This window comes from Anomalospiza imberbis, chromosome 6 (assembly GCF_031753505.1).
Source record: "Anomalospiza imberbis isolate Cuckoo-Finch-1a 21T00152 chromosome 6, ASM3175350v1, whole genome shotgun sequence".
Taxonomy (NCBI): domain Eukaryota; kingdom Metazoa; phylum Chordata; class Aves; order Passeriformes; family Viduidae; genus Anomalospiza; species Anomalospiza imberbis.
Window position 1 is genome coordinate 11958920 of NC_089686.1, and position 23763 is coordinate 11982682.

The 23763-nt window shown below is 38.9% G+C and overlaps 2 protein-coding genes across 2 annotated transcripts in view; one reads left to right on the plus strand and one right to left on the minus strand.

The window, feature by feature from the left end:
* WDR25 (WD repeat domain 25) overlaps window positions 1–792 on the minus strand; it is a 56896-nt gene extending 56104 nt beyond the window's left edge. Inside the window, exon 1 of the mRNA XM_068192441.1 lies at window positions 4–792. Coding sequence (XP_068048542.1) covers window positions 4–705 — 702 coding nt within the window. The 5' untranslated portion in view covers window positions 706–792. The remainder of the gene's footprint in view (window positions 1–3) is intronic.
* A 6695-nt stretch (window positions 793–7487) lies between these two features.
* WARS1 (tryptophanyl-tRNA synthetase 1) lies at window positions 7488–22885 on the plus strand. Its single transcript, XM_068192442.1, has 10 exons — window positions 7488–7623; window positions 8699–8906; window positions 12244–12352; window positions 13158–13277; window positions 13875–14057; window positions 14703–14803; window positions 16011–16123; window positions 17116–17289; window positions 20447–20587; window positions 22343–22885. The coding sequence occupies exons 1-10, from the start codon at window positions 7510–7512 to the stop codon at window positions 22499–22501; spliced, it is 1422 nt and encodes a 473-aa protein (XP_068048543.1). The 5' UTR covers window positions 7488–7509; the 3' UTR covers window positions 22502–22885.
* The last annotated feature ends 878 nt before the right edge of the window (window positions 22886–23763 follow it).

Sequence of the window (23763 nt, forward strand, 5' to 3'; positions counted from 1 at the left end):
TACCTTGACTGTGTGGTCCATAGAAGCTGAGAGAAGCATGTGACTTTGTTCCTGTACAGGACACCACTGGATTTCATTAACAGGGCCGCTGTGTTTAGACATGTAAAATATCAAGCTTTTGGGAACTTCAGTTACTTTATATTTAGATCCCAAATATGGCTTAATTAATTCAGAGATCTTTCTCAAAGTCTGCTCTCCTGATAAACTGAACTCAACATCACAATCTGAGCTACATCTCTGGTCAGGTTCTTTTTCAGGCTTACTGGAATTTTCTTGACGGAATCGTTTAGGGATATATGGTCTAATTCCTCTGATGGTAGTAGTGCTGTCTTTATGTGTTCTCTTCTGGGAAACACCATTTCCAGAATTTGCTGAAGAGCTTGAAGCCTGTTGATAGTGTCTGTAAGCCACAGATAATGCAGCATGGCCAGAGTACACCCTCTGACAATAAGGAGGTGCCAAGTCAGTGTTGTTATTGTGTGCATAATGCTCAGGGGGATCTTCACAAACCGTGCTCCTGCCAGATCTGCCAGTGCTCCCAGCAGGGTGCATTTCATGTGTAGATTTTGTACTACCAGGTGCAAAGTGCTGAACACAACTCACAGGAGAACTCGGTTGGTTTGTTTGTCTGCCAGAAGCATCTGGGGCTTCAGTCTTTTCAGTTTCTGTCTCGGAGTCTGAATCTTCGTAAGCAACCAAACTCATTACGGCTAGACACAGCAGACTCCAGAGATCCCAGTGCTGCAATCCTCCAAAATTATGATCTAAAATAAAGAATTCATCATTCAGAGCACAATTAATTACAGAGTCTACAATTTGAGTAACTTAGGAATATAAATATGCTTTTCTTAAAAAAAAATTCAAAACTCTTATTTCTGTTTATTAATGGAATTTATTATAACACACTGTACATTCTACTAAGCAACACGATTTGCCTCCAAGCCCTTTGCATACATTTTTAATGCATTGCAGAGCTGTATTGCATACCACAAAACAATGACAATAAGGATGAAAAGGAAAACCACCTTATAATATAAATACAGCAAATTACTTTGCCTTACTTCCAGCATTACATCCACACACACACACAGAAGAAATTAATTAATTATGTAGTGGTTTTGTACGTTTATAAGAATACAAATACTACAACTGTTTTGGAGTCAGTCTAGCAATATCTATTTCTTAACACTACAGATGACTTGAAAGAAGTGTGTAGGGGTTCAAGTAGCAGTTAATGTGTAAACACATTTTTGACCCCCTCAGCAGCCTTGCAGTATGAGGAAATTTTCCAATTATATCCATAGAGCATGTTCCACACAGCCTTTAGTTTTACAGATCAAATATGCCAGAAGCTACACTGAATTCACTGTTTGCATTTACTTACAGAGAAATGAGAGCATAGATGCCTCAGCTGTAAAATAAGTTTTTTTCAATATGTCCAGGAGAAAGAAATCTCATGTCAAGACTGCATATGTAACATGCTGAATAATTCACCCTCATAATAATCCCACCAAGATTTTTCCAACAATTTGTACAGAGTATGTGCAGTATAGAGTTAACTACATTCAAACAACGGATGTGTCTGCAAAGTAATATTTCAACCTCTGCTGTTTATAGGCAAGAAATACTGGTAAGATTGATTAAATGTGACATTTTATTACTGCTTTGTTTCCTTACCAAGCTGTCAGCACTCATTACACTGAAGAGATTTAACCCACAACACTTTCAGATAGGCTGTTGCAATTCTTGGTTCAAGTCAACAAAGAAACTGCCCTCAAAAGCATCTTGATGACAACAGGGAACACATGAAAGTCAGTATCTTCATAAGCATTTGCAGAATTGATACCACAAATGCAGGCACACCACAAATGCAGGCCCTACAAATACTTCTGCAGGAGTAGGACTCTGGAACTTGCAAAGATTACTCATTTAACTTCAGAATTAGATCTATTTGAATTAAAACAACTGTGCTTCACATAACCTACAGAAGTGTTACATGCCTCTAGATTCTGTTATCAAATTTCTAAGCACAGATCCAGAAGATAGGTACTTATTAAGATACACACATTCATCATCACAGATCCTTCCCAAGAAAAGTGATCAAGACTTTTAACTGGAACAAGGTGACCAACATTTCAGCACATAAAAGCAACAAGATCTCCCTCTAGAGGACATTTTGTCATTATCTGAAGTTTAAGACAGCTCCAAGTGACAGCAAAGAAGAGCAAGGAAAAAAAATTTTTTTAATAAAACAGCATAAATTATTACAACAATATTTCATTAAACAATGCCAAGGGAAAACAAAAGTAATGTTTTATGAAAGCTTAACTAACAAATCAATTCAAAAACAGTAAATTGAAGCTCCTAGCAGTAAATTGCAACATCAAATAAATAGGAGCTTTGAAGGGCTTCACTTCAGTAATTGTATCAAGTGGTTACTGTTTGTACTGCAGTGCTAAACACATTTCCCAGACAAATGCATCATGTCCAAAGAACAAATATAGTAAGAAGCTGACCTCTGGCTAAAAGCTATAAAATAGGATACACAAGTGGATTAGGTTAGACTTACAAAGTTACTTTAGTTTGTTTTAACACAAAAAAAAAAAAAAAACCAACCCAAGCTGATATTCAGAAGTGCCAGATAGTGCCTTGCAAACACAAGGTTAAAAGTGTTTCCCGTGAGATACTGGAAAGAAACAGTCCCATTAGATTTGGTCAGCATAAACCCATCCCACCACACCCATCGCCCACAGACCTCAGTATTTTTGTAACAACAAAGCATCTCTCTCATCTAAACACTTCCCTCCAACTTTTCTTTTTAAAGAAACACACCCAGAGTCACTGCCCTAACCACAGAAAAATGGGGGGTCAGGGGGAACCACAATGTACTTGACTGGAACCACCCTGTAACTGAACTGTCAATTTATTCACGATGTGATGTGCAATGTATTGAGCTATAAAAGAGAAGTTTGCAGCATTTTGGTTTTCCTCGGCTTCCACAAGACTGAATTATCTGAAGGCGTGGAAGAAGAGTGTTGAGCCTGAGGGGCGCAGTGCCCGCGGATGCCAGCAGAGGTGTGACAAGGCCCAGCCCCACAGCCCCGAGGGGGAAAGAACCAGCGACTGGAGGGGCTTCAGTGGAGGCCACAAAGATGATGAGGGGTCTGGAGCACCTCTCTTATGAGAGACCGTGGGAGACGAGTTTAGTCTGGAGAACAGAGGGGATCGCATCCATCCATACAAATGTCTCCAAGGCGGGTGCCCAGAGCCTGGTGCCAGGCTCTTTCGGGTGCCCAGCGACAGGACGAGGAACAGGGGCCATAAACTCAAACACAAGTGCCACCTCAACGCGAGGAATCGCTTCTTTTCAGGGAGGGTGGCAGACACTGGGACACGCTGCTCAGTGAAGGCGTGGATTCTCCCTGTCCGGAGACATTCAGCACCCCCCCGGGCGCGTCACTGTGTACCCTGCTCGGGGTGACCCTGCCTGGGCAGGATGGCCTGGATAACCTCCAGAGAGCCCTTCCTAACGCCTCTGAAAACACCCGGCCCGCTCCATCCCCCCGGAGCGGCCCCACCCGAGCAAGCGGGTCCCGGGAGGGCCCCGGCAACTGAGGCCGGCAGAGCCGTTGCCTGTCCCCAGAGCTCTGGGCGCCGAGACCACCCGTGGTGCCGGGACAAGGTGCCCCAGCCCCGTTCCGGCCCCGAATCCCGGTCCCAGCCCCGTTCCGGCCCCGAATCCCGGTCCCAGCCCCGTTCCGGCCCCGAATCCCGGTCCCAGCCCCGCGGTACCGGCGCTCCCGGAACTCACCTGCCGGCCGCCGCCGCGCCGTTTCTAAAAACCCGCCGGGTGGAAACAAGGCAGCCCAGGCAAACAGTTCCGCGTGCCGTAGCCCCCGCGCTGGAGCCGCGTGTCGGGAAGGGCAGGGGTCAGACCGCGGCTCCTCGAGCGGCCAGGAGCTCCTCTTCCGCCGCTGCGAGCGGAATGGAGAGCGCTCCTTGGGCTGCTGACTGGAGCAGGAGGGAGGACCGTGTGAGGCAATGGTTCCGGGGGGTTGTGTTTCCCAGCCGGGAGCCGCGCCGGCGTGCCGGCTGGGGTGATGCAATGGTGGTGACAGGGGAGCGGCGGGTGAGGAGCGGCGCCACCGGCCGGGACGGGCACCCGGGCGGGCACCCGCGGAGAGAGCCCGGCGGGCGGGAGAGGGGCTGGCTGGGTGGTCACTGCCGCCCCTGTGACCGGTGCGAGGCGGCGGGTGTGGAGGGTGTCTGCCGGGCACGTTTTCTCCTTCCCCTCGAGATGCGTCGATGCACTTGAGGGGCTTTTCCTCCATTCCCTGCGGGGCGCCTCGCCAGAGTCAGGTGAAAGTGCCCTTTTCCCTGGGAAGGGCAGCGCGGGGTGCCCAGGTCACTGCAAAACGCATCCCGCCGCACTAAGGGCAGGGCCGGCGGGTGGCTCTGCTGTGCCCGGGCGGGGCAGGGAACGCTGCAGGACGCCAGGGATGGGCAACTTTGGCGTGAGCTGTAATTTTGTGCACAGCCGTTCCTTGCGCGGCAGCTTTGCTCTCATACAGCTGCAGCATAGCCAGGATTCCGTGGGGCGTTCTGCTGGTCGCTCCTCGGTCTCTGAATGGTCACGTTATCTGTCCTCTTGGGGAATCGTCCTGCACTCTTTTGTTGTAATGTCGTGCATAAATTGATGTTTGCCATGCCTGGGAAGGTAGGTCAGCCTCTGTTGGAGTGCCCCTCAAGGCCTGTTTCACATGACATCTATGTGGATGCCCAGTCTTATTTTCTACCTACTTTAATTTTACTTTACTTTTTTTGTTTTGCTTTTTCTTTTACAGGAGGAAAAACAGTTTTCAGGAATGTAAGTGCTTTTAGACTTAGTCTCGCATTCTTTCATTTGCTTATGAAAGCTTGTTCTGGTCTGATGTATTACTGTTGTCTCTGAAAGTTATAATGTACTTCTGTGCAATGTTTGTCTTCTTAACTTAATGTGAAACCCTGTTTTTTCATTCTCAGGTCTCTAACTTACCAAGTCAGACTGCAGACAGTGAAAATGATCGTAGATCTGTGATGGTCAGCCAGTTGGAAAGGGAGGAAGATGCAGTAGTTTTCTGATACCTTTGCCAAGGATTATTTTTGAGCTTTGGCTCATAGCAATTTAATATTTTGAAGTGGACACAGGAGCAGTACCCATTATAAGTTACCTGCATTTCATAGGTAGAAAAAGCACACATGTCTTGATTTTCAAGTTCACACTGGATCATTCTAGAATCTGGTGCTAAATATCCTAATAGTTCATTCTCCAATTCCCATGCCTCATTTTTTCCTTCAGATCTGTTTGCTTATGGTATGGAATCTGTCTGGGACTGTTAATTTTTATAATATCAATAAGAGAGCAAGAAAAAAAATCCTGATAAATAGTGGAATACCCTGACATTTCTTTTTAGTGGTTCACAATTGCATTAATGAATTTCAAAAGGTAAAGAGCTGTGTTCCACATTACTTAATTCCTGGCTTGAATTCCAGTAGCAAATGGGGCAGTACTGAGGTAAATAGAGATAACCTTTAGGTAGAAGTCCATATGTTTTGCATTTTATAGTCACAATATCCTCATGTGTTGTTGCACCACCTGGATTATTTTTGCTGCTTCTTAATGAAGATGCACTTTCATTTGAGATTCTTTTTTCAGCTTAAATCCATAATATTCCAGACATTTTAAGGAGTCTAATTTGCTGCTTTCCAGTATATGTGCCAAGTGTCAGGTGTCATTTCAGCTTTTCTGAATGGAGGCAATCCATCAGTAAGACTGTACTGTCAGGAATTAAGTTAAAACAAGTCACAATTTGTTCTACACCGTAGAAAATTCTTATTTATGTCTTTATTATTTTGTGAAATTTGAAGCCAGTAAATATTAATGTCATGTTCCTACAGAAAGGGTGTGTGTTAATCTTCATAAACTTTTTCTAATATGCATTTATTCTATACTTTCATTAACACTTAAAATATTCTCTACTCATGAAGAAGAAGAAGGCAATATCCAAATAAAAATATGTAATTAATTTGCAGGAATGAATCAAAAATTTGTTTGATCTGCTTCAAATTACTTTTTTTTTAATCATGCTTTTGAACTGCAAAAAGTCAAGTTATAAGGGATCAAATTAGATTAAAAACTTAAGTATTATTGTGTAATCTAAGTATGTTAATCCAAGGGTTAATACAGTAAACAAATTACATTAACAAGTGGATGTATCCACTTCTCAGGGTATTCAGCTGAAGCTGAGATGTGGGAGTATTGCAGCTGACTGGCAAACAAAGCTTTAATGATAGGTATGTTTTGGTAACTGCCTGGTTACCAAATCGACCTTCAAAGTTTGCTAGGCAGGTGAAAGCTTTTTGCAGTAGCAGCTTAAATAAGCAGTATGTACATATAACCAAGGTTATGATTAGACTGATTATTTTGTAGAAGGAAGGCTTTGAAATACTGCTGAACAGCTAGTGCAGCTATTATATTAGGTTTTGTTTTGCTTGGATTTTTTGTTTGTTTTAATTCTGGGAAAAGGGAGCCAAAGGAAAGTGTATTTTTACTAACACTCAATTGATCTGTGCTCCATGCACTGCAGTGGATCAGCAGTTTGCTGGGGGGGGTCTCTCCAGAGAGACAAGACCTTTGCACGTTTTTTACATGGGCACAGAGCTTCCCGCTGGGTGGACGTGGGCACGGCAGAGCCTGCTTGGGCAGACTGCTGTGTTCTTAGTCTCAGCCATCTCCTCATCTTAAACCATCCCCTGTTATTTTTCCTGCATAGTTCTGAGAAACACAGGCAAATTTACAGCCTGTTGCTGACCTAAGGATTCTTTTGAAAGCAACATTTCTCACCAATTATCAATGTGTTTTGTAACTTCTGGAGAAAAGCCATAATGAAGATGACTGGGCTTTTCTCTTGTGTATCTTTCTTTGGGCTGAAGTATTCTATTACAAATACAAAGGCAAAATTTTGTATCATAGTTATGAAAGTCTCATCATCCAGAATTTGACAGGGTATCAGTGCAGGAATATTAACTAATCAGGAATCAGCCTCTAGCAGTTGTTCTGAGATGCTCTGAATTGTATACACACGTATTTAATTATTTTTCTTTTGCCAGGAATTTGACTTTGAAAAGGTGTTCTAGTGTTAAATACATAGACAACATGAACAGTGATGTCTAAATTTACCTGGTGCTCTTGTCAGTCTCTGTCCATTTTTGTGTGAAACTGAAGCTCACTGTGTAATATCTCCACATTTATCAATTTGATATGAATAGAATGTGGTAGGACTCAGTAGAGTTTTTATTTTCTTACTCTAGTCACCTAATCTTGAAGAATTACACTAAAGAGTAAAACATACTACTGTTTGCCCTACAGTTCTCTTTGTTGCTGCTGTTTTGAATCTCTGAGCCAAAGAGTTGGAAGAGGATACATCCAGTTGAGTTGTACCTAAACAGATCTTTGTGCAGTCTGGCAAAATGGCTGACAGCCTCAACTGTGATTTGAAGTCTCTGAGCCCACTTCAGCTGTTTGAAAGAGTGACTGAACAAGGAGAGAAAGTCAGAGCACTGAAAGCAGGAAAAGCACCAAAGGTATTTGCATTTCTTGTTTTGAACCCATTCTTTTTTAGTTGAGGTATGTCTTTGAGTGCTGAAGAATTCTATAGTTCTAAGATCTGTTTTGCATTGTGATGAGAAAAACCCATGTTAAAAACTGTTTATGTCCATTCTGTGAACTGTGGCATACCTGAAGTAAGGCAGTCACTGGCAAGACTGAAGTTTTTACTCTTGAATTAAGAATAGAGTCCTAGGCTTAGAAGCCTGTTTTCATCCAGTTGCCATACCATGTGACAGGATCCAAGGCATTTATTTCTCAAGTAAATTTATGTCACTTGCATTCTTCCCTGGTTTTAGATGGTTCATGAAAATCTTTTTCTGAAGGCATTATTGTAGACATTATCAAATATGTCTTCCTGTAACTGTACTGACAGTCCCTTCTTAATCTCCCTTAAATAATTTAGTAATTTGCCATTTATTTCAGGTTCCCTATTGTGTCATCACTATTTTGGCAAGGAGAACTCAGTTTTAAAATGGGCTTTCCTAATGTATTGCCTGTGGGAGAAAGCCTTGAAAACTGGGAGTAAAATAAAGTGTTGTTCTATTTATTGCTTGCATGAGATTTTACAGTAGCTTTATATTAGAGAGGTCATAACCATAACTTCTTGTTCTAGTTTGTCTTCAAGTCTGTCAATGAATTGTAATGAATAAATTGTTTTAAGCCACTAAAAGCATTGTAAAGTAAATTAGGTAATAATTTATATTTTATTTATGTACCTTTAGAAATTTATGGTAAAAGTGCTAAGCTTGTTATACCTCTGAAAAGTAAGCAAGCAAGCATTTTCTTCCTAGGCAGAAATTGAAAAGCAAGACAGAGGTGCTTTAAATGTCTTAGCAATGGTGATGATTTATATTCCAATGAATAAGTATTTGCTTCTACATTTGACATTGATGCCGAAAACATTTAAATAAAACAGAGTTTAGGGTTTATTAATGATGCAGTTCAGATCAAAGCATGGATGTGGGATTTTGAAAGGTTGGGACATTAATGTAATAGCCTGTTTTAAGTATGTTAAGGCAAACAGTTGTTTGGGTTTTTTCCTTTATTCAGGATGAAATTGATGCAGCAGTGAGGATGCTCTTATCATTAAAACTGTCATATAAAACAACAACAGGACAAGATTATCAGGCAGGCTTGCCTCCAAAAGATCTTGTATTAATAAACAATGGTACAGCTAAAGAAGAGGATGAAGATTTAGTGGATCCCTGGAATGTGCAGACATCAAATGCTAAAGGCGTGGATTATGACAAGCTCATAGGTATAACTCTTCCTTCACTGCTACTAAGGAATTTATGTAAAGTGATCCTAATGACCACAGAAACAGCAAGGCATCATAACAAATCCAGATCAAAACATCATAGGTAACATTTAATTTATGTCTAATCTTAGCATTTCCATGTCTAAAGAATTTGCTGTAAGAGATGAAAATGTCCCAGGTGGAGATTTCCTGTGAAAGACTTAAATACTTTGCAAAGAACTTTTAAAAAAATCCAAGTTTTAATGTGGTTTGTTTTTTGGTGTAAGGACTGTTAATAGAAATGCCACTAATGAAGACACTGTGAGTATTCAGTGATTGGAATGCAGAAGAGCATTTTGACCAGCCAGAAGGATTCTTCCTACCCGCTCCTTGCATCGCTTATAGATTTGAGAAGGCAGGAATGATCCAAAACTAATGCAGAAATCTATTAAGTCTAATGACTTCTTCAGAAGGCACACTTAGAGGCAGCCAAGTGCTGGCTGGAGTGAAGGAGTTGCAGCTCATTCAAAAACATGCAGTATAATAGAAAATATTTCAGATGGGGTTATTACAAAACTTGCCAACTTTTGTAGTTTAAGAAACAGAGGTCTAGGTAATTTCCTTATTGATTTTACAGTTTGCTGTTTTAATAACTTGTTTGAGTCTAGCATAGAAACAAGTGAGAGAACTATTCATTAATTTCTCTATCTTTCCTTTTGCTATTATTGTCAATCTTCAGTTCATGTTTAGTATGTCAGTTGTACATTGTTGAGGTCTGCTTAGTAGTTTTTTTCTCACAATAGAGCATACACCCTTATGTTGCAGTAATCATATTTGCTTTTGGGACAGTTGCTTGTGTCACCATTATTTTAATTCTTTGTGATGTTACTGAGAGATTGTGTCAAATGCATGCACACATTGGCTGAGTCTGCAGGAAGTAACAGGAGAAAGTGGAAAAGGGAGTAGTGTGCAAAGAGAAATATAGGTCAGTGTGAGAAAAAGAAAAAAAAATATTTATTAGAATCTGGAAGTGGAAAAGATATCTCATAATCTTGTTACTTGCATAAGAGTTACAGAGAAGTGATTTGAGTTTTTTTCTTGGAGGGAGGGGTCCTGAGCATTTTAGAAAAGGATGAAGTGTGCAATTGTGGTGGCACAATCTCAGGATCTTCCTAAAAACTACTTACTATAAATCAGTTCATGCCCTTTTTTCTCAGTAATTGTGTACATAAGACCTTTCATCTTCCATAGAGTGTGGGTTAGCTTAAAGGGTTTTTACTTCTTTACACTACTCTCAGATTAGTGGATTTGATAAATGAGTCATTTTGCTTGTTCTAAGTTCTATGTTGGAAATTTTTCAAAGAATACTAGCTTAGCCACTTCAGGATGTGAAGCAGTTGCTGGTTGATATTGATAAGCTTCCTTCTTTTCCTGCCCTTTTAAAGAATAACAATTAAAGGTATTGTCTGAGAACTTGTTACATTGGATAGCTCCTACCCTAAGGGAAATTTCTGTGCCACATATGATCTGTTACTACTGGTACCTGAGAACATTGCTACTGTGCTTACATTTAATCAAACACAGAAAAAATGAAAGCAGTGTGTGAATCGAAAGAGGTCTTCTTCTCAAATGGTTGTCCTAGATATGTGCCTGAGTGTATGGTAGCACAACAAAACAGCCTGAAGATTTTCTGGGAAGAAGAGTTCTGTCAGCTAAGTACTGGATATGAACATCCCTAAAAATTTAATGATTGGGAATGATTTCCAGGTTTATTTGCTTCAGCACATGCCCACAGTTTGAGGTGAGGTGGACTGGCCTGTCCACCTCAATTCCAAAATTCTTCTTCTAGCCCTTCTTTAAGGTAGGATTGGCATTTGCCTTCTTCCAGCCTCCAGGAGCCTCTCCCTGTTGTCACAACTATTCAGAGATCATTGAGACTGGCCTGGTCACCAGTTACTGTGTGACAAATATTAGGGTATACGTTTCTCTATGTAGTTATAACAGGGCAGTGGCAAAGAGGAAAAGTACACAGTGAATTTTCAGCAAGTGCAAATATGCTTTTGACAATGGCAGTTCTCAGGACTTCTGCACAGTGAGTTGAAAGCTGTATTTTGGTAAAACCTAGAACACCAGAGATGAAAAGCACACTAGGAATTTTTTTTAAAGCTTGTTTAGGAGCAGTGATTGTGCCTTTGTCAGAAGCTGTTTAGAAAGGCAGATTATTTGTGAGCAGAGAGCCTAAGATGTTCTGAACATTCAAATAGGAGGAAATAGGTAGGGAAAAATGATTCATTTTTTTTAAGAGAAAAGGTGAACATGGGCAAAGAAAAGGGAGTTATGCAGCTTCTGAATGTATATATTTATGCATTTCCAGTGAAGTGTTCTATACCCCAGAGAGCTTTTCTAATCACTTTCTATGACAGCACATGAGTATTTCTAGGGTAGCTAGTCCAGTTAATCTGGGGCATTTTCATGTGTTCTGTTGCTGTCAGATTAGCCTCTTACCAGTTTCTGTTAATGTGCTGAATCATTTTCATGCTCATTTGATTTATTTTTAGCATTCATTCGGATTTAATTATTTTGCCATTTTGTGATGCATTTTACATTTTATTAATATAATGTTGAACAGTTCTAATATTGAGTAGAGCAGAACAGTAGCAAGAAGTAGATTCTTACATAGATTTTTCTCAAACAAGTTTAAATCATAGAGCATTGGCCTGATTATTAAGATCCCAGAATTACTGGGAATAGGGAAAATACTGCTATTTTACTCTATCACAGCCTTTCCTAAACCACCAAGTCGTAATTCTTACTGATTGCCATAAGGAACATTATGCATTTCCTTTTCAAGCCTCTTGAGGGGAGCAGTGTCTGTAATCATATACATATTAAAGAAGAATTAAGATTGCAGAAGAGTATTTGGGGTTGGTGATGTTGTTTGAGTGAAAGCAAAAGAAGATGTTGTCTGACAGCAGAAAATTCAGACATCAAGAGAGAAACATTCAGAGCCTCATAGGGATTTTTATTGTATGGCTTAGGCCAAGTTGGTAATCTGAATGTGTTTCTTTAGCCTGGTTTTTTGCTTGGAATATCAATGCTTCTGCTGTAAAGAGACTGCAATTATAGTAATTTGTGGATGGAGAACTACTGCATGTTGTGAGTGAGCTGAGTCTCCTAGCATAGAGATAATACTGGAGGTGACTGATGGGTCTTCAGGCAAGAATCAGGAAAATTGACTTTTTGACCTGAAGATGTCTTTTTTAATCCAGCCTGTATTTGGTATGTTCTTGGTGTTCCAAGATCTGGTTGTAGCTATGCTGTGCTTATTTTAATTTTTTTTAACATTTTATGATTATAGTTCGGTTTGGCAGCAGTAAAATTGACACAGATCTGATTAATCGAATAGAAAGAGCTATTGGGCAAAAACCTCACCACTTTCTACGTAGAGGAATCTTTTTTTCCCACAGGTGAGTTTTTCTTTTATTAAACTTCAAAAGGTCCTGTTGTGCAGACTTCCTGCAAGAATTATTGGGAGAAGCCTGTAACTAGCAAAACCCATGTGCTTTTATGCCAGGCAAACCAACTGTGCCATTTGAAATTAGCAACTATTGCAGATTTCCCCTGGCAACACTTGAAACTCCTGATTGCGTGGGTTTCTGATGTGTCCTCAGGAACCCCAAACTGAAGAAATGTGCTCAGAGTGCAGGCTTGTTTTGACTCTGTGTCAGCAGCCAGAGGCAGTGGCCTAGCAGAGAACTGCAGGTGCCACTGTTGGTTTCAGCAGGGCTCCCATGCATCTGTTTCTGGTACAGAAAAGGATCAGGGAATAATCTTAAGCATGAGCCTGCCAGTGACCTTCACAGTTTAATTGTTAGCACACAGGGGCTTTTGGGCTGTGGCACCAGCAGGTTTCACAGAAGGGCCTGGGTTGAACCTATTTGAGAAATGGTCCCTGGCTGTTCTGCTAGGCTCTAGAGTTTATTATCCAATAAAGTAATTTTAAAAGTTGCACAATTTCAACATTAAATTTTCACTTTTGATTTCATTTTTCTTTGAGTTTTTTGTCCCCATGAAGACTGAAGGAGACCATGCTTTTCTTAAATTAAAAAATGACTAAACAAGAGCTTTCTTATTTCTAGGACACCTAACATACTGTAATTTATTTATAAATACTTTTGGCTTTAAAAACACTCCAATTTTGAACAAAGGCTTTTTACTGTAGATATTTCTTGCTAATGAGTTGTATCTTGTTTTCTCTGTTTATTTCTCTAGAGATATGGACCAAGTACTTGATGCTTATGAAAATAAGAAGCCCTTTTACCTTTATACAGGCAGAGGGCCATCCTCTCAGGCAATGCACGTCGGTCATCTCATCCCATTTTTGTTCACAAAGTAAGCTATTTCTGCCAGCTGTATTAATCAAAGCTTTTTTTCAAAAGAAACATTGAACATGGCTTGTGAAACTGCCAAAACGATACATTGCAAGGAGTTCTGATTATGTGAAGTGATTATTAATGAATTTAATTCAGTCTTACCTTTTCACTGAAATGATCACAATCCCTACATCACCATAAAGCCCTCTTCCTTACTCCCTTAGCCATGTGGCTCTCCTTAGAATTTCTGCTGTTCCTAAAAGCCAGTTCCTTACAAGACTCAGTAAGATTACTCTGTGAGGTGCTGCCTGCAGCAGCAGGACACAGAGACATTGTGCTTAGAAAGGTAAAACCTCTTTGAGTTCTGGTTCCTTTACAACTGGTGACCTCTGTCATGTGTACATGGAACAGTAAGTGTGAGACTTTCTTCTAGGTAAGTTGTCATTATCATCTGTATAAAACATTTTATCTGATCACATAAATATAATTGCATATGCCTACAAAGGAAAGAGCAGACCTCTCCATATACTTTTTAAATATATAAAAATATTTTAGCTGCATGATTTACATATTCATTTTAACTTAATTTAGGATAAAACATGTCTGCTTCTATTAGGTGGCTTCAAGAAGTATTTGATGTTCCCTTGGTAATACAGTTAACTGATGATGAGAAATACCTTTGGAAGGACATGACAATTGAGAAGGCTTATGAATATGCTAGAGAAAATGCAAAAGACATCATTGCCTGTGGTTTTGACATCAATAAAACCTTTATATTTTCGGATTTAGACTATTTAGGGTAAGTGTGAATTTCTTTTTAGCATTCTAGTGAAAAAAGTGTCTGTATTTTCTCTCTGACTTTGACTACCAGCAGTGTTTTAATAAGTGTGTCTAAATTTGAAAGTATCAAATTTATTTTGAAACATATTATTGAAATGGAAACATATTACTTTTTCTTCTAACGTTTTATATTATTTTCATTCTCCTGTATAACATATGAACAAGTACTTATGTGTGCAATGTGTAAATTATGAAAAATATGTTAAACCAGCAAAAGTCTAAAAATACCTAAACCCCCAAGAAGCTTCCTGATTGATATGCTTAAGACAGTATCAAAATCTCTCAGATGTATTTACACTTTATTGGCTTTAACAGAAGCATTGCAGCAACTTGTTGTGGTCAATTATTTTAATAATTCAGCATTGAGTGAAGTTCAAAGAAGAACGTTTGTAGTAATTATTGGGGGAAGGGAAGAATAAATTAAACTTTAAAGGCACAAAATTCCTGTTTGTAAATGATTCTATAATTATCATCTGAATGAGCCACAAATTTCTGAGATTTAATCCTGCAGGTTTTCTGATGTTCTCAGCTTTTGCAGTCAAAGTTTGTACATATACTCTCCTCCTCTTCTCATTTTATTTTTCCACATTTTTTTTTCTCACAGGACAAGTGCTGGATTCTACAAAAACATTGTCAAAGTTCAGAAGCATGTCACATTTAACCAAGTGAAAGGAATCTTTGGCTTTACAGACAGTGATTGCATTGGTAGGAAATTGTACTAGTTACAGAAAACACTGCTTGCTTTCACTTTCAGTTGAGCTATTTTAAGTAATAGTTTAAAGAGATTAATGTCTGCCACTCATGAAACAGACAGAAAAAGCAGGAGGATTATGTTTCTAGGCAGATTCTGATGTTATTGTTGTTCCTTCAGAATAGAACATACTTTACAATTAAATTTCTAGCATAACTTCTACCTTTTTAACTTTAGTAAGAGCAAAGTACAAAACAGAAATGTTAAGGAGTCCAAAACAGAGAACTACTTTTTCTATTTTCTTTTTTATTCTTTTGTTACAGTGACTGGAGCTATAGGCAGTCTTACCTCCTAGAAATTTCTGTGCCAAATTTCTAAAGAAACTTGTGAGAAGAAGTTGCATTAATACACATAGGCATTTACATATGTGAAAAAAATTGAGTGCTGAATAGCCTGATTATCAGGGTGCTGGGTAACTCATGTCTTCTATTTACTTCACTGCAATTGGAGGCTTCTGTCACATGGCCAAGATAAAAGATTTTGTGTAAAAATGACAATAAATCCGGGGTGTTTCTGAGCATTCTTCATCCAGTAATTAGGCCAGTTACAACTTTCAGCCTTGACTGTAATCAAGGAACACGTTTCCACTTGTTTTAGCAGTGCTCTGATAAAGGGTGGTATGACTTCATCACATGTTTGTAAAAGTCCAACATTTGCTGTCTGTTCTGAAAGGATTTTGATCAGTTTCAGATTGGCCACGCTGGGATTAAGCCCTGTATAAAAAACTGGGTATATCTGAGATGCTCCATGAGTACAGAGTGCTTATAGCAGGGATTTAATATCTTGGAAGCTTGTGTGATGACTGTAGCAATTCACTCACAAAGTGAAAAAAAATGAAAAGCTTAGTCAATTCTGTTTCTGGAAAGGGCAGGTAGTTCAATTATCAAGAGAGTATGCAGTGATGAACTTTTGCTGAAGTCAGTGTGGTCACAGCTTGCCTTTTGTCATTAATTTCTATGTCAGCTGAAGGTTTGTTGACATTGCAGAAGGTACAGCTGAAAAGGTTTCCTCAGATAAGGCAGCAGTGATGGATAAAGATAGAGCTTGATCTTCAGCTAAGTATTTGGATGATTCAATTGTGCATTTTATGTACTGCAAAAAATTCTCTCTATTTATCACTGCTCCTGTTGATTGCTTAGCTTTTCCAAACATGTTTTTTAGGTAAGATCAGCTTTCCTGCTATCCAAGCTGCTCCATCCTTCAGTTCATCATTTCCACAGATATTCAATGGCAAGGAGAATATTCAGTGTCTTATCCCATGTGCTATTGACCAGGTAAGAAAGTCATATTGCTTAATTTGCTTTTCATGGATTTGGGTTTATATTGTACAGGTTTCATGGTGGTGTCTCGAGGCATCTGTAAAACATTCCTGCAAGGACCTTTCTGGGGTAGAAACTGAAAGACCTAAAAGATGAAAAGATGAAGGATTAACCTAACAATCATGTATTCATCCAGTCTTGGATCTCTCTTGATCTCAACTCCATTCACACTGAGCTGGCATCTAGGAAAGCAAAGACTGTAACATCTATGCAAAATCACACTGACATGGGGGTAGAAAGAAACTTTTGGCCATCTCCATGGCAGCTTGGACAAGATGGAATGAGCTCAACTTGTAGCATAAGAGATTTCTGTTGAACCATGGGGAAAAACCCTCTCTCAGTAAGAGTAAAGAAGCACTGAAATAGTTTGCCAGAAAGGCTGCAGAACCTTAACAATGCAGATTTAGAGAGAGAACATAACATCAGATACAAATTAGAGTAATAGGGTTTTTACTAAATAAGTAGTATTTCTAGGAATCACATCCTGCACTGCCTGAATCTTTAGCTATTTTACTCACAGGGACAGACACTGGAAGATGATGTAATCATATTAATCAGCCACAATATTATGAAGTAAAATTTCACTTTGGTTTAAGTCACATCATCAGCACAGCACTGCCAGCTTGCTTGCTGATTTAGTTCAGATTTTCTGCTGGTTGTTAAAATGCTTTGGGAGAAAGCTTTCATCCTAGGCTGCATCCATCTCCAGGCATATTAAGCATAGTTTTAGCAACTGTATGAATTAATGTAAAATTTTGTAAATATGCCTACTACTTAAGGGAATCAGAGTGTACAGCACTATGGAAAAGTAAAAAAAGGGATTTTGTTTTTTTCAGTTTTTGTTTTTTTGGCACCACTTCTTATGGCATGAATGAGTCAGCATCAAACAGAATTGATTTCAAATCACATTTTTCAACTTTATTCTGTGCTTTTAATGGTTGTTTTAGGATCCTTATTTTAGAATGACCCGTGATGTAGCACCAAGAATTGGACAGCCTAAACCAGCCTTACTCCACTCAGTCTTCTTCCCAGCCCTACAAGGAGCGCAGACCAAAATGAGTGCTAGTGACCCAAACTCCTCCATCTTCCTCACTGATACACCCAAACAAATCAAGACAAAGGTAAGGACCTGCAAAACCTGTTAGAATGAAGCTTTACAACACAAAGGAGTGGTCATAGAATCATAGAGTCATTTGGGTCAGGAAAGACTCCTAAGATCACAGAGTTCAACTGTAAACCTATCCCTGTCAAGTCCACCACTGAGCCATGTCTACAGATACCATGAGTAGAATTGTCTCCAGCTTCCTCAGAAAGTGCTGCAGAGGTTGGCCCACAGCTCCTACCTGACACTCCTTTGATATCCCCCTGAGCCCCTCTGACACTACCTTCAGAGGTCCTTCTAGTTACAATGACAGTTTTTTGTGTTTTCCTTGAACATGTATGAATCAAGCTTTCCATACGTTTCATGGCAAAGCATCTTCAGGAATTGACTGAGTTATGCAAATTTAGCTAGACTATTAAATATGATCCTTTGCCTTACCAGCTAGTCTGACAGTACAAATATTAGCTGGGATAGTGTACAAAACATGTTTGTTTTTCTGATACCTGCAGAGCAGTGGTGTAAGAATAAGAGCTGTGGAGGCTCATGGTCTTAAAATAATTATTATGCTGCCATAGTTTTGAAATCTGACAGGCCATGTGTAAACCTTATATACAGCTTGTTCTCTTGACTGCCTCTCCTTGTTGGGAGCACCAAACATTGCATGGTGTTAGTTATAACACAAGTCAGACCTTTCCTGCTGTTTGAGAATCTATTGCTGCCAATTCACAAAGAAATCTGCTTACTCCAATTTACAAATAACCATTATGCTGAATTTCAACTCAGAAGGGGTATTTCCTTCTGAGTATATTCCTAAGTTCAAAGGAAGATTGCTCTTATCTCATGTCAGATGGTCTGATTTTGCAAAAGTTCACTTGTGTTGTGGTATTTAAAGAAAATGAAAATCAGTCCGTGGGAAGGAATTTATAGGCATGAAACCAGACATTAAATAACTGTCAAAACAATAAGAAAATATGTTTATGTTTTTTCTATTGAGCAGGCTTAGATTCGTTCTATTATGGTGAGACTTTGACAGCCACCCCATAATGCTTCATTCTCTTCTGTAGAAACTGATTAAGCAGTGCTGTTTTGAAGAATTGGAATTCTTCATGTGTTTGGATTATAATAATTCCAATTTATTTGCACAGTTACAGAGTTGCTTTAAAAAAAAAAACAAAGTTGTAATTTCATAATAGAGAATACATGGTTAATGGTAATATTGGTAACATTCTTCCATGGTTTTTTCCTGGCAAGTAATGTGTGATCTGCAATGAGATCCACATTCATAAGTCCTAATTTTACTGTCTTTAAACTAGTTGAAAAAATAAAAAAACAGTTCTAGCTACTTGGAATAGAAAAGACATAAAGAAAAAATCTGAACATGATGTAAAGTGTTGAGTAGTGGAGGACAAGCTGAGATTTATTTCAGCTTCTGAAGCTCATTAGAAACAAGTCTTTATGGAAATACAGCTTGAGTGAAAGACCAAATACTGTTACATCAAATAAATAAAAAATATATTGGCAAAGATGACTTCTGGTCATGAATGAAGGTTAAAAAGAGAATGCTACACTGGACAAAAAAAATACTGCTTACAGCATTTTTCAGATTATTGGTACATTGCTAATTAATAAGGTTCAAAACTTACAGATAATGGAAGATAAAAAATTACTATGTATTGGGAATGGCTAAGAGGATTCTGGGTAATCTAATGAGATGAGTGGCAGCATTTTAATAAACTATTCTTATTGTACCTATCAGCAAATTACAACTCAGTTACTTGTTTGTTTTCCTATAAAGTGTTATTTAGATTTTATGTTTATAGACATATTGAGGGATTCAGAGAAATTCAGGGGGTAAAAATCAGTGCATCACTATGGATAAGTCACTGAAAACCTCAGTTTATGAGTAGATGCCAGAATATGTAAAAAAATTAATTTGAGATTAGGAAAGGAATCATTTTGTGTTTCAACAAAAAAGTGCTTTCACCTGGCATATTGTATTTAATCCTTCTCTGTTTAGGAGGAACACAAACTGTAGAGATAAAGGGCATTCAAAAAATTTCATACAGGCTTACAAAATCTAGTAAGGAGGAAGGTCAGTGCAGAAGAGTATGCAAAATCTTCATTTTACAGATGCTGAGACAGCTGTTCAGGCTGCCCTACATTAGAAGAATAGATGTGTGTGGCAGAAGGCTGTTCATTGCCATTTCTGATTGTAGTTCGTTGCCACAAGACTTCATCAGTAACTTAGTGCTAGGAGAGATTCAGAAAAGCCCTAGACAGTCTATACAGATAATAGGAATGTTCATAAATTGTAAATATATAACAGCTCCTAGATACCAGAACTAAAAAAAAAAACCTACTTCATATGCAAATGTGTCTCTTGGCAGGTTGATTATGGTATCTCAAAAGATACAAGAGCTAAATGAAAGCTCAGCATATGGTTAAGAAATATTTTTTCTTCTTCCACTTAGCAATTTATTTTCTTTAAATTTGTAGGAAGATTAGCATCCTCAGAGAGTTCTACATATGTATAAATGCTCAAAATAGGCCAGTGACTTCTGAATTTATTGGGAATGGGATTAGCAATTACCTCTGTTCAGTAGTGCTGTTCATCTGCCTATAGGAAACTGTGCTTAAAAACAGGGAGGCTGTCAGCAAATATTCCATTTTTAGACTGAACAGTTGGGCATTGGTGTGATTTTAAGCATTCTAGACAGACTTTTGTAATGTTTAACTTTGTTTTCTCTTGTTTTTCTTTTTCCCAAAAAGAGGTAAGGTTTATCTCTAGGATTTCTGCAGGATTTTCCATGCCTTCTTCATCTCTTCCAAAATTAATTTCTTGATAAAGTAAATATCTTAATTTTTTTTACATGAAGTACACTTTCAGCAAAAGGGACTAAAAACTTTTTTGACTGACTCTTGGGTAGATTATTTTTAATTTTCACTTATTTTTTATTCTGATTATGCTGTCAGAGGAGTGTGTGTATAGCCATTTTTCCCTGCTGGGTTCTAATGACCTACTTTTTTCAGTCCCGAGGCTCTGCTTTAACTTGTCCCACTCATTCTTCAGCTAATCCTTAGTGAAGAATTTGGAGGATCATGACACATCTCTGTTTGCAATAAAGTAATCCAGATTGTGGTGGGAATTACAGCACGAGCTCCTGGTGTTGTTTCAGATTAACAAGCACGCCTTCTCAGGAGGCAGGGACACCATTGAAGAGCACAGGAAGTACGGAGGCAACTGTGACGTTGATGTGTCTTTTATGTACCTGACTTTCTTCCTGGAAGATGATGACAGACTCGAGCAGCTGAAGCAGGTGAGTAACCAAACTGCAGACAGGGTTATTCATTCCCTGCTGTGAGGACAAAGCTGTGCCTCGGCCCTCAACAGAGCTGTAGCTCAGTCCTCCTGTGAACCTTCTCCAGGAAGGTGGTTTTGGTGTTAGTCTCATGCTCTCCATCCCTTTCAAGTTTCAGTATTAGTATCTCAGTTTTTGTTTCTTTGCAGTGTTCTTTCTCACAGGCCAATTTCTCTCCTTTGAAACAAAAAATCCCTAGTGTTTTCACAGGAGTCTCCAACCTTCTGTAGGGCAGCATCTTCCTTACCTTTCAAATGAGGTCACCCTGGCTTTAGTGTTGTTTTAATTTTATAATACACTCTGCCTGTTTCTTATTGTAAAGTACCTAAACATTCTGCAAAACTACAAAAGCTCATGTCTAAAGCTTGCTGGTTTTGGTATTTTCTCATCATCACAAGAAATGTAATAATTCTGAGGAACTGATTGATTGATCCCAGGCAAAACCTGCTTCATATATGTTGCTTTTTCTTTAAGCCTACCTGGCAGACTTCTGCCCCAGGGCTGGTAGCAAGCCACTTCCCTTCCTTTCATCACCAGCACTAGGTGGTGTGTTTTCTCTGGAAGGCAGGAGCTGCAGTAGATAACACCTATGTCATGTTGGTTTATCAGCTTTCTCCTGCTGGGAACAGCTGCAAGAAAATCAAGAGCTGCAGATTCTTCTCCAGCCCACACAAGAGCAGGGTTGGATAGCTACTCTTTGCTGTGCTGTTGTAAATTCCTTGTGGAAACCTGAAGCACATTTGACTTAGAGATTTTTTCCATTGATCTCAAACCGCTGCAAGAGTGTCAGCCTAAGTCTGCTGCAGAGCACAAAGCCTGGCCCACAGCTTGCAGCCCGCTGCAGTGGTGCCTCAGAACCTGGGTAGAAAACATGAACTTGCCCACTGTAGCAGCACCAGTGCAGCTGCTTCACATGTAGCACCAGAGAACACTCCCAGAGAAAGTAATGTTGGTGTTTTTATAGCAAACTAACAAGCAAAAAATAACATACGCACCTCAAACCACACCATTGAAATTGCAGTTCCAGTTAATGTATTTTACTCTTGCTGAGTGAACATCAGCAGCATTTATACCTTGAACAGGTTTTACAAATGGTTTGATGATGAGGAGAGGTAATCATGTTTATTGTCATTTCAAATATAGCTGAACTGTCCCAGCCATGGTTGCTAAATGTGGCTGAACCAATAAACTGTTGGCCTGTGCTTCTAAGCTAAAGCATTTCAGTATTGAGCAATGGAATGGATTACCAACTCTGAATATGACTACAGTTTGAATATAGATTCTGAATGTCTTTGCTATAAAAAGGATACTTCAATCACATCTAGTCTCTTACCAAATGCAATGAGAGAAAAATATGAAAATTTGTACCTGTTATTGAAAAAAAAAGAAAAAAAGGCTTAGACTGTTTATTTGAACTGAGATTCTGGTGAGGAAAATTGCAGTTTCCTGCAAGTAATTACAGGATTTCCTAACTAAACTAGTGAAGGTAGTTTATTCAGTCCTTATAATGTCGCATACAAAGTTTGCCAGCTGTCTTAATGTTTTAACAGGCAACAAGTAACTCTGCAAGTTGCATTTTCAGAGTGATACCAGATAATCTTCTAAGGCATGTACTTACTTTTAAGTAATCCAAATCTGTCTTTTAAAGAAATACTGATGACTGAGTCTTTTTGTGAATGGCACCATGTTCAGCAGCCAACATTTTCTTGACAGGCCTACACCAGTGGGGAATTGCTCACGGGGGAGCTGAAGAAGGTACTTATTGAAACAATGCAACCCTTGGTAGCAGCTCATCAAGAGAGAAGGAAGCAGGTCACAGATGAAATTGTGAAGCAGTTCATGACTCCAAGGAAGCTGGCTTTTGAATTTTGAAGAAACTATATGTAACTTAGCACTTCATAATCCACAGCCAAGTAATTGTTGTCTTCTTTGTGTGTCATCACTCCCTAGTTATGTACAGCCTGTAATTGGTGCTTTATAAATAATGAGTAAATTATCATGAACAGCAGAGTACAGAAAAAGTTCAAAATAGGACTTGTATCTATTTAAAATTAGAATATGCAAGACAGAATTGAGCCGTCTTGCAGAAAAGCATGTATGTCAGCCCAACATTTTATTTTAATGTATTTCATGTTGAAAATATAAATAAAATTTCCATTTGATGATAAAGGCTAACTTGGAAATTGTTTTAAATATGTTGGTAAGAGGTCATATCTCAAAGTAATAAATAATAGCTCAATTTTCTTTTGTACTATGTACCTTGATTTACTAGATTTATGTCTTCTTGGGCTGCTGAGAACATGTTGCACACAAAAAAGTACTGAATGTTACAGAGTGGGATCAATACAGAAAGAGTGGACATCTATGAGTTGAAAACTGGAGGAAGAATATATCAGACTTGTTTTGCTATCACCTTCCTCTGACATTGGGCAAGTTGCAGAAATCTCACTGTACTTTTTTTCTGGAGCTCTTTACCTGATCTGAGTGCCTCTGGAAGGAGGTCATCAAGAAGTTGTCAGGTCCTTGATATTCTCAGGTGGAAGATAGTATAGAAATGCAAATATTAGTTTCTAGGTATAAATAATAAGTGTTAAATCATGATGTGAAAATTGAAGTCACACTGGATACAGGGATACTTCTAGTACTGTCTGTTCTCTTTCACTGCACCAGGAGGTTTAAACTAGGGATATTTATTTTAAGATGTATTCCAGTGAGAAACTATACTTTGTTAAAATACCTCATGTAATATTGAATTATCTCCTTTCTTCAAAAGAACTTCAATGTCTTCGCTATGATTCCTGGAATAAAAATCCAAATTATTAGCTATTTGTTTTGATCTGAACAGTGCTGAATGCAAACTGTTAGATCTGTCTTGTATAGAATAGAAAATTGCTAGCTCGGGTATAGTCTTAGCAAAGATGGTTTTATTTGATGGAGATAACATAGGTGGGCTAACCTGGTTATGTTTGTTCAAGGAACCAAGGAAAAGGCAGAAGTGCAAGGCAAACCTAGGCTTATTGCATGAGTTTCAAACTTGTGCTGGAAATAGCAAGGCTTAGCTTTTGTCTTTTTCTTTACAGTTTATGTGAGCTGACATTTCTAATCTAATGCCATTGAATTCAGTGAATTAGTGA

What these genes read in the sequence shown, in the direction of transcription:
- WARS1 (XM_068192442.1), top strand. Translation starts at nt 7,510, where the DNA reads ATGGCTGACAGCCTCAACTGTGATTTGAAGTCTCTGAGCCCACTTCAG. An exon ending in AAGCAGGAAAAGCACCAAAG is followed by an intron (nt 7,624 to 8,698) that starts GTATTTGCATTT and finishes TCCTTTATTCAG; the next exon opens with GATGAAATTGATGCAGCAGT. An exon ending in TACAGACAGTGATTGCATTG is followed by an intron (nt 14,804 to 16,010) that starts GTAGGAAATTGT and finishes CATGTTTTTTAG; the next exon opens with GTAAGATCAGCTTTCCTGCT.